Source organism: Micropterus salmoides, unplaced genomic scaffold (assembly GCF_014851395.1).
Source record: "Micropterus salmoides isolate LMB-PRFRI ecotype aquatic unplaced genomic scaffold, ASM1485139v1 Ms_hic_scaffold_16, whole genome shotgun sequence".
Classification (NCBI taxonomy): domain Eukaryota; kingdom Metazoa; phylum Chordata; class Actinopteri; order Centrarchiformes; family Centrarchidae; genus Micropterus; species Micropterus salmoides.
This window is the reverse complement of record NW_024040707.1, coordinates 21,656,819-21,667,840: the sequence shown is the minus strand read 5'-3', so window position 1 is coordinate 21,667,840 and position 11,022 is coordinate 21,656,819. Positions and strand designations below refer to the sequence as shown.

Below are 11,022 nucleotides of genomic sequence, written 5' to 3'. Positions count from 1 at the left end.
GTGATGAATTTATAACAGTCTGTTTATTAAACAAGGTAAAGATACAAAGCTTTTTTTCCTTTTTTAAACACTGATAACCTTAGTTTAACTTCTCAGTCTTGGCTGTGCATATTTTGTTGTCTAGAAACTGTTTATGAAACCACAATGCAAGACAGGAAAAAGTGTAATAAATCTACGCAATATCTTTTCAGAGAACATGGGTTACAGTTATCATACAGATTACAGCTTCGGAACTCCATGCGGAAGGAAAAAAATAAAAATGTTTACACGACTGAATACTGCAGAACACAATACAGAGTAATGGAAATGGGATGATAAAACAGTTAAGGCTTACATGTAAATAACTGATATAAAACATGAATATTAATAACATATGGGTAGACTAAATTAATTACAGTAAGTTCATACATAAACTCTTACAAAACCCAAACAGAACATGTTTATGAAAACTTAAAAAATAGGTACTATAAATGAGTAACATGTTTTACAGTACAGCAACATGTACATTTTCCCATTATCTCAAGAGAGAGTAAGTTGAAGAGGCAGGGTCTGTTGTTGGCGTAAATGTCTGTTTTTCAGGCCAGTGGCTATAGTAATACGTTTTTATTCTTTTGAAAACATACTATATACTGTATATGTATTTTACATTATTCTCAGTTCCATCTCAAACATTACGTCTAGCCGTAGCACCCTTTAAGTGCCCTGAAGAGTACAGGGTACCCTATTAGTACCATCCAGAGGTTAAAGTTACAGTAAAAATACAACAAACAATACTGTGTACAATAAAAAGAATACTAAATGAGAAAAATAAATCAAAAGGAGAAGCATCACCTCCATGTTAACTTATAATATAGACCTATGGAAAATGACTTATACTGCAGTTTATTCCAAATGGGTAAAGCTTATTAAAGAGAAAACAAAATACTTAACTGGGCCAGAGTAACTGTACAATAACTTCACATTTTGGTCCAATGTTTAGGTTTAAAATTTAGCACTCGAGTAAAATCTATTTTCAGCTGAAGTGTATTTAAAGGTAGGGCTGAGTAGAGCTGGCACTGACACAGGTGCAATGTATTCAACCTCTAATACTTACAAAACAATAGTCAAAGCTTAGCTGAGTAGAGAAAGCAGACGCAGTATAACAAGATTTGCTTTCTATTAAAACCTCAACACGGTTCATATGGCACTAGTTATTGGGACAGGAGAAAAACGTAATGTAAAAAGCAGTGTTTATTTGATCATATGTTATGACCATAAAAGGTGCCATAAAAGTGAACATCAAATATGGAGTGAAAGATTTTGGAAGAAAAATAAAATAAAAAACATTCATCTTTCGTCCCTTACATGTTGCTCTATTTTTTTGCCTCCCCAAGTCAATAATACAACTTCTTAATACAATCATTAAATGTTTAAAATTGTCATCTACCGATTGCCTTTCTTCAAATTTAGATGACCCTGTAAATATGTACTTGCACAAAAATGTGAGTAAAAACAATGAAAGTAACAGAAAAAGACTGTTTATACACAGTCAGTACTCTTAGCTGCCACAAGTAATGCCCTTTGGCATTTTCCATCCAACAAGATTGAAACAATTTGAGCCAAAACCACAAGGCCTAAAAGTGCTTTAAGATTATCTTTGGATGTCTCCAGAATACACCCAGCAAACATTTTTTCTACTTTCTCAATTCTTTATAAGGGCAAATATCATCTGGCACATTTTGGAAACCCATTTCATGGAAGAGGGAAAAAAACTAAAAAACATTTCTAACTAAAACATTTATGATGGCCAATGCATCCGGCAGTTTACATGACGCTTACGAAAGTGCTTATTAAATCTGACGCAAGACATTCTCTGACACTCGATCCTCCGGACAACATCTAGCTGTATTGTTACATTCACAAAATAACGCTGTGCTCATTTTTGACAGATGGCTTGTGTCAAGATGGATGGAGGCAGCCTGTTTACTGAATCTAGCACTGAATGCTTATGTCAGCTGTCATAATGCTAATGTAAGCCTTATGTAGATGGCTGTGGGTGCAGGGCCTCAAAAGCTCCAGCCTAGCGTAGACTCTGAATCGGTCCTGCTGCTGAGCAGCAGGGGAGCTCAGATGAGGGAGATGCGTATGGGGATGTTGGGGGACTCGGTCCTCTGAGGCGACTGGTGGCTCACTAGGTGCTCCACCACCGTATGTTTGGACATGTGCTTCATAAGGTAGGTCTCCTACAAAGACACGAAAAACACACCAAATGGTCCAAAATGAAATTTAAGTGACATTAAAACAACAGATTGGACAACAGCCTATCACAAGAAAATCAGCACATATTTACATTTTAGATGCTGGAACCAGTAAATATTTTGCATTTTTACTTACATGTCATCACAATTATTCTATGATCAATTTTCTGTGGAAGGTTTTAGCTTTAGAGTAATATGTTGGGCTAAAGAGAGATCTGGAACTGGTAGGAAACTGGTAGCAAACATTCATTCATTAACTGGAAAAGAGATTACATACGTATCTCGCGAACCAGTTTCAGCAAGTAAAAATTTATCAGTATGTTTGCATGGGAGCAACGACATGTTCAATTCTTCACAAACAGGAAACACAGCAAGTTTCAGGCAAAGTGAGACAGAGTATCATCAAAAGGCTGTCATCTTATCAGCCAAATAAACAGCCTGCCTGAAGGGCATGCTGGGAAAATGTAATACAGATCAAGATAAACAGATAACCTGTGGTTTACTCACTGAGGTGTATGCCCGGCCACACATGCTACAGCAGTAGGCCTTAGCGTTTTTGATGGCGTGCGCTGACAAGTGGATCTGCAATGATGCCGAGTCTGAGTAGGCACGGTAGCAGTTAGGACATTTATACGGCTTGTCTTTATTGTGCTGCCGCTGGTGAGACTGTTAGGGAAGAAGCACGGACATGTGACTTATGATTACAGTCTATTAAAGCAATGAATAAACCTGTTTGTTTTCACTACATTTGTCGCTGAGCTGTTGTCAACCTCAGTGTAAAATAACAGTTCTTGTTGTAGTATCTGGTGTGGCAGAATTAAGCTGTGTGACGATGTACTGACCTGGAGGTTAGACAACTGGGTAAAAGCCTTTTCACATCCGGGGTGAGCACATTTATACGGCCTATCGCCAGTGTGGATTCTGTGGCAAAAGAAGCAGATCAAAAAAGGTTAGAAAAGACCCTAAATGTATTTAATGAGAGAGATAACTGCAGTTGAACCAACTAAAGTGTTGCAAACGAGACCAAACAGATTCCACAACAGAATCTATAACTCCCATCTTCTCACTGCATATTTTAAAGGCAACCTCGATGCATCTGATATACAATGAGAGAAATACCTAGCCAGGAAAATGAAAACATTAGGGTATTAGGGTAATTCCCCAAGGGATGTCATCAGACAAATTCTCTGCAACAAAAAAAAAAAAAAAAAAACACGACTTGCTGTATATTCTGTTAATCTGTGACCACTGAGAGTCATATTTCAGTAGCACAGTGGCTATTTCTTTTCCCCACAGTAACTTTTCCTGCTTTGTGTTCGCAGCTGGACCGACCTGGTGTGCTGCTGCAGATGTGACAGCTGACGGAATGAGTTCTCGCAGTAGGAGCAGTGGTAGGGTTTTATCCCCAGGTGGATGCGCAGGTGCTGGGACAAGTAGGAGGCGTTGGCGAATGTCTTGGAGCAGTGGGGACACTTGTGTGGTTTGGCCTCTGTGTGGGACTTGGAGTGAATCTGCATCTCTGACTTTGTTAAAAAGGTGAGCGGGCACACTTTGCATCTTAATGACAGAAAAAGGACACAAAAATGCATAAACGTGATCAGATCAGGCTGTTTCAGTCAAGTTAAAGTCTGTCTAGAACTTACCCTTAAAGAGACTACACAGTACACAACTTGTGTTTTAAAGTATTAAAACATAACCAATTCTGAATGATGATCTATATCCAACTAGCCGTAGCACTCAATCCCAACCAAAGTTAGAGTAGAGTTAAATTCTGGGTTAATTCAAAAGAAGTAGGTATTAGTTTAGTATCAAATCCGTTGCAAACATCCCTACTGATTGCACGGTGCTGACCTCACAAACTAAGTCCAAGTCTTTCAAGCTCAGTTTTACTACAAGGTTTTATTTTGGAAAACAACTACGGAGAATTGATTAAGTCTGCCAGCCAGAAGTCAGACCATTTAGATAATGATGCAACTGACTGCCTCTGAAAACTCATGATCCTTGTGAAAAACTAAATCAGATGAAAATAGGAGGCAATGGCAATTTTCCAGTCCACTGAGTGAAGAAAGATGGGTTCATATCGATGTCTCGATCACCTACAGCCTACTTAAAACCAAACTTCAAGCAAATGCCTATTGATCTTTACAGGCCACAATTAAATCTGTGAATTGGATTCAAGGGCAGCGGTGAAAACAAATATCCTTCCCCCCGTGGTGCAATAAAAACATGAAAACAACAGTAGCAGCTTCCGGTGTCCAACCTGTAGGTTTTGCCCTCTTTGGGTGCGACAGTGACGCAGCCTTGGTCAGCTAGGATGGGGTAGGGCACCACCAGCAGAGGACCTGACGGGTTTTCAGCCTTGATCTTCTTCCGTCCCCGGGGCGCCTTGGGTGGGGGGCCCAACAGTCCAGCCAGGCCTCCAACTTTCATGTGGTCCATGCCAGGACCGCTGGCCAGCCCAGAGATGATGTTCACAGAAGGGGCACCACCCAGGCGGTTCTGGCTGCTGGAGGTTGGAGTCGTGGGGGTTAGGGCCTCTGAGGTGTTGTGGCTGTCAGGTCGGGAAGAAGGAACCAGACCTGTGGAAGTGACAACCAGAACTGTTTTAACACCTACTACAACACTACACATGACTTACGAGGCATCTGATGATTTTACTTAACCACATCATTGTTTTTTGTAAGTTCTAGCTCTAAACTACAAACTTACATTTTTGATGGACAATTTTAACTGGCAAGCTACACAGTTTGTTTCCTACTACTGTTTTTTTTAAAAGTCTTCTCACTGATTTTTACATTTGTGCAGACATGAATGAAAACTAATACAAAAAGCACGACAATGCCTTTTGCACAATGGTTAGCTGTGATGCAAAAAATGCATAATTTGTAGTAAATAGGCTAAAACTTGCAAAACCACTGGTGCGGTTGTTTAATAGCTCAGGAAGCCTAGAATCTCATCTGGAGGTACACCAATATATTGGTTTTATATTTTGTTGGTTTACCACAAGTCAGGGGAAAGTTTTGGTTTGCACCAACATCGGTCTAACTTTATTTGTACTAATCTTCAAAAACCAATATCTGTGTACTCTCTTCACCTCATAAATGCCATAAAACTAACAAATGTGTCTCTCAGTATTATTCCCTAAACGTTGTTGGCACTCTAATGCATTGCTCAGCCTGCACAACAGACAGTCTCTGTTTATTTCCCCACTTTAAATCCTAGGAAATGTTTAATTATATATAAAAACACACTTTTCAACTAAGTAACTAATGATACATTGTGTTGTTAGTTACGACGATACATGTATGATAAATGTACTTGTCTTATTTACCAGTTGTGTTATTTCCTTTCAGCCCCAGAGGCTGATTTTCTTCATATTTCCCCATGTCAACAGACCACAGAGACCAGCTGACTGCAGTACCTGAGCGATGGTTGACCCGGCCAGTTTGCTCGCTGAGCTGCCTCATGTGCCAGTCTTCCCATAATCCTTTAGCTTTCACTGCTGACTTGTCGTCCATATTTCCATCTGGAAGTTGTGAGGTGATGGCATTTTAATCAGTGAAGTGAACAGTAACTTATTTGTAACTTGTGTAACAGACCATATACTGTTGAATGCTCATGTGTAAGAATGCCACACAATGTGAAGTCAACAGTTGTAGAGACCGTCGCGACCTTGTTGTCTCTTCTTTAAAATACAAATTTAAATTTGTTAGCTCATTTACTTCCTCTTAGATATTTAATAAGTCTATAAACAACTAGGGCTGGGTATGTTTTGCCAAATTTGGTACCTGTGCAAATATGATATCAGAGTTTCAGTACCACTACCCAAATTATTATTTTTCATTAATATAAATATGTTTCGTTAGATTACCCTTTTTTGTTTCACAAAACACGTGAAACTTCTCAATTCATCAGTATTTACTGTTGGCTTGACACATGCAGCCTTACCAGGACTTTTCCTAAAATAAAAATTTGCAATGTTTCCTGATCTAAATATCTAATCAAAGAAACAAGTAAACAAGACTAAAAATCTGACCAGGCACTCAATGTCAACTTTTAATGCTGGACAGTCTGTGATACTTGCAACTCACACATTTGGGTCTGTATTTAAAATAGACTGCGGTCCAGTACCTGGGCCTATAAACAACAAAGTGGAGATTCTACCTGGTCCAGAGCTGGAGGCAGGGCGAGCGTGCAGAGCGATATCTGGTTGTCCAGAGCCTTGCTGGTGGTGGCCCTGCACCTGCTGTGCCTGGGGCTTTGGCACTGACATGCCGTGCTGGGCGCTACCGTCCGGGGACGAGGTGGGCACCAGCAAAGACTGCTGGGAAGGGGTGGAGGTAGGCGGCAAGTGCAGGGGTCTGATCTTCTCAGCCATCAGCTGCTCCTTGATCTTGTTAATGAGCACCAGGTTATCCAGCTGAAAGGGTTAACGGGTCATGCTCAACAGAAAACAGCCACCGTGTGTGAATGTCATTCATGCCCCGAAAACACATCCCAGCAGAGAGTACAAGTTACATTTATTTATTTATATCTTTTAATCTACGAGAACGAACTGTGACGGATTTGTTTCACTGACTGACTGGTGCTGAATGGCTGAAAAGACATTCACACATGGAAACAAATGGCAATTAAAAATGTCACAGTATTTACATGTTACGAATGGACTTACCTGGCCTGGCATGGATGGAGGTGGCGGCCAGAAATACGGGTTGTTAAATCGAGGCTCTGCCATTCTGAAATGAATAACATTTGTTTTAGCAAATAACATTTGTTGTCTTACTACAAATATGTAAAAGTCAGTTGAGATCAGAGAGAAGTTTATGATGCAACGCACTGCTTTTAAAACTGCAGAGACTTTAAAATATCTATAGCGCGTTGATGTGGCAGACTGACTGACTGACGAAAAGGCTGGCACCCTAACCACAAGAAACCCAGCAGGTTTCATGTTGAGTAGAAAAGGTGAGCATTTTCTTTTAGCCCCAACTTCCCATTTACATTTCATCAGTTTCCATCCCGTTCACTTTCATCTAGCTTTGTAAGTGCTTCTACTGAAGACATATTACTCATCCAACAGGGTTTTGGCACATTGAAAATGTGAAATTTATGAGACCAAAAATAAATAAATGTTAAGATTTTGGGACACCGCATGCAGGCAGATTTCACTGCAAGGGTAAAGGTAGTAATATATTTCAAAGGGCTTGCATTATTAGATGTTTGCTCCAAATTCCAGTGTTATTCTGCATTTCTTATGTGAGGTAAATGAAAAGGAGATTTGGATAATCTATAAAGGAAACAACTGGCAAGGGTATTCATGTATGAGGTTACATGAGTGTGTACTTCTTATGTTGGCTTTGGGTTTTAAATACTTACATTTAAATGAAGACTTAAAAATACAAACTGAAGACAATTTAAGTCAGGTTGTTTAGGCTGGTATTCGAAAAATAGGTTTAAAAATGGATAACTTCACCTTGGAAAACGTTTATTTTTACAAAAAAAAAAATTATTAACTCATGGTTCACTTACCACATTTTTCTAGCTTTCATCCACATCTCATGGTCTTCCTCTCGGTGGATTAAGTTTGCTCCTAATAACTGAGCAAACCTCATCAGCTGAGGAAGACCTTGAGATGCAGCTGAAGGGTGAAATACAGTAACTGGACCTTGAGTTAAGCTATTTTAAAGATCTTTTTAGGACCTGCATTAACCTTGAAATTAAAAATTAATTAATTAAAATAAATAATAATAAAATCATAACCAAGAGCAGTCCTTGGATAAAGATGCCCAGGCTAATTTTAAGTGACTTAATTGCTGTGTTACATTTATGCTAATAACTCAGTGTGTGAATTAGGCCTACAGTGTCATTATGAACCAAACTGTCACCTTTAAGTTAACACAGGTCAAACACCTAAATGTCACCCACAAATATTTTGCCACATATAAGAAAAAGGCATGTCTGACAGAGCCTTCGCCGTTTAACGTTAGCTTGGACATTTAGCCCCAATATTCCTTTTGTCTGAGAGTGAATTCCTGAAAATAAGTGGACGTCGCTTTAAATACTCAGATAAACGCAATGAAAAAAAACTTTCCATTCTTTGACTTTTCGGACATGTCGGCTGTCTGAGAGCACCCCTGGACTCAAATTGATGGAGGATTTTACGGATAGATCCTCCCGGTGCGACTCAGACAGTTTTCTTTAAACATTTCCAGACAAAAGAGAAACAAAAATGGCAGCCTTATTTTTATAAGGCGGGACGCCATATTCTGCAGACCCCAAAAATTTAGGAGCATGAACATCTTGTCGTGAGGATGGTGTTGGGGATAAGACGCGACCGACGCGAACACAAAAGGTGTGTTTATCATGTCAAAGGCATGAATGATTGTTTACGGCGAATTGCAGGTTTGAATAGCCCGGCCTCCCCACCTCTTAAAAAAACTGACACTTCCTACAACAACCATGCCCTGCAAAAAAAAAAAACAGCACGGAAACGGACAAGATGCAGGCTCGACCCAAACACCACACCGACTAAAACAACCGTACCAATGCGTTAAGGTCAAAATATAACTGGCGCACAGTGCCATGTCTCTCGAAAGGCGCTGTGCAATCTTAACCAAATTTCACTTTCAGGGCTGCTTTTTTTCACATTCTGCAACTTTTGGACGAATCAAAGGACAGCAATTGCATTTTGTGCACAATGCACGCATTTACGAGGCTATCGCGTATCAGAGAAATGCACAGCAGGGAAGACACGAAAAGACATGCACAAATACCTTGTGTCCTGATTGCAGATATTGTCTTGCGAGTACAGCTATAATATAAAAGGTTGATGTTCTTTCTGCCTGCCTCCAGTCGGACCACCGCTTCCGGGTCGCTTTGTTCACTTCTGGGTGCTGCTGCTGCAGGCTCAGTACAGTACAGACACAGAGGGAGATATTCTGCTAATGTTGCTTTGGATTTTTACACGACCTGCGTTGTTCACGTTTGATGCAAAGCGCATGTATAATGAGTCCAATAACGTTATTTCAGCGCGTGTTTGGGTTGGATTTAGCCTACAGATTTGCAGGGGTAAATAGCAACGCCTCAATGTAAAAATACTCCACATACAAAGAAAAGCACTGCGTCCAAATTTTCACTAAAGCCATATACTGACTGAAAAAAAAAAAAATCAAAAGGAAGATTAAATAAGAAATATTGACCCTTTCAGTCTGTTAACACTTTACCTGCTCAAAGTGTTCTGCTCTCCAGCAATACATCATTTTTCATGAGCTCATCTTCATGTTTTATATGTGAAATATTAAACTGCAAATAAACTTCCCAGTCAAATATATGCAGTGAGAGTAAAACTACAATATTTCAAAACATTAGTGAAAAACAATAATGGTTCCAAAACTTAAACACACATGTATCCCAATCTGATGAGCTCTTGTAATATTTGATCATAGGTGTCATTTACACTGGGGACGCTGGGGACATGTCCCCACCACTTTTTGAAGGCAGTTGTTAAAAATGTTCTGAAAAATAGCTTGCAACAAGAAATGTTAAATAGCAAATGAATTGAGAAAGGTTTATTTATCTAAACTGAAATCTTCAAGGGGGAAAAATGAAAAATAAAACCCCTCAAATAACCTGGTTGCATAAGTGTGCACACCCTCTTATAAGTGGGATGTGGCTGTGTTCAGAATTAACCAATCACATTCAAACTCAGGTTAACTAGAAGTCATTACACACCTGCCATCATTTAAAGTGACTTTGATTAATCACAAATAAAGTTCAACTGTTTTAGTAGGATTTTCCTGATATTTTCTTAGTTGCATCTCTGAGCAAAAGCCATGGTCCGCAGAAAGCTTTTCAAAGCATCAGAGAGATCTTATTGTTGAAAGACATAAGTCAGGAGACGGGTACAAAAGAATTTCCAAAGCATTAGATATACCATGGAACACAGTGAAGACAGTCATCATCAAGTGGAGAAAATATGGCACAACTGTGACTTCAAGAACTGGATGTCCCTCCAAAATTGCTGAAAAGAAAACTGGTCAGGGAGGCTTCCAAGAGGCCTACAGCAACATTAAAGGAACTGCAGGAACTTTAGGCAAGTACTGGCTGTGTGGTCCATGTGACAACTATCTCCCGTATTCTTCATATGAATGGGCTATGGGGTAGGGTGGCAAGACGGAAGCCTTTCCTTACAAAGAAAAACATCCAAGCATGGATGAAGTTTGCAAAAACAAACATCAAGTCCCCCAAAAGCATGTGGGAAAATTAGTTTTGGTCTGATGAAACCAAGGTAGAACTCTTTGGCCATAATTCCAAAAGGTATGTTTGGCGCAAAAACAACACTACACATCACCCAAGGAGCATCATACCCACAGTGAAGCATGGTGGTGGTGGCAGCATCATGCTTTGGGGCTGTTTTTCTTCAGCTGGAACCGGGGCCTTAGTCAGGGTGGAGGGAATTATGAACAGTTCCAAATACCAGGCAATTTTGACGCGAAACCTTAAGGTGTCGGTTAGAAAGCTGAAGAGCAAGTTCACCTTTCAGCACGACAATGACCCAAGGCACACATCCGAATCCACAAAAGCATGGCTTCACCAGAAGAAGATTAATGTTTTGGAACGGCCCAACCAGAGCCCAGACCTGACGCACTCTGACAGATTTGTAGCGCTTTTGCAAAGAACAGTTGGGAAAATATTGCCACGTTAAGATGTGCCATGCTAATAGACTCCTACCCAAAAAGACTGACTGCTGCAATAAAATCAAAAGGTGCTTCAACAAAGTATTAGTCTA

The 11,022-nt window shown here is 39.8% G+C and overlaps 1 protein-coding gene across 3 annotated transcripts; it reads right to left on the bottom strand.

Moving 5' to 3' along the window:
- Positions 1–4: 4 nt before the first annotated feature.
- On the bottom strand, positions 5–9,153 carry znf362b (zinc finger protein 362b). Of its 3 annotated transcripts, none has more exons than XM_038722851.1 (9): positions 9,008–9,153; positions 6,910–6,973; positions 6,402–6,657; positions 5,569–5,763; positions 4,498–4,816; positions 3,570–3,794; positions 3,080–3,158; positions 2,745–2,903; positions 5–2,222 (listed from the first exon to the last, which is right to left on the bottom strand). In XM_038722851.1, exons 2-9 carry the CDS (start codon positions 6,970–6,972, stop codon positions 2,106–2,108), a joined length of 1,413 nt encoding a protein of 470 aa, XP_038578779.1. In that variant the 5' UTR covers position 6,973; positions 9,008–9,153; the 3' UTR covers positions 5–2,105. The 3 variants fall into 3 exon arrangements, with proteins under 3 accessions (XP_038578779.1, XP_038578781.1, XP_038578780.1); XM_038722853.1 differs by having other exon boundaries at positions 5,659–5,763; XM_038722852.1 differs by having other exon boundaries at positions 6,402–6,630.
- Positions 9,154–11,022: the final 1,869 nt, after the last annotated feature.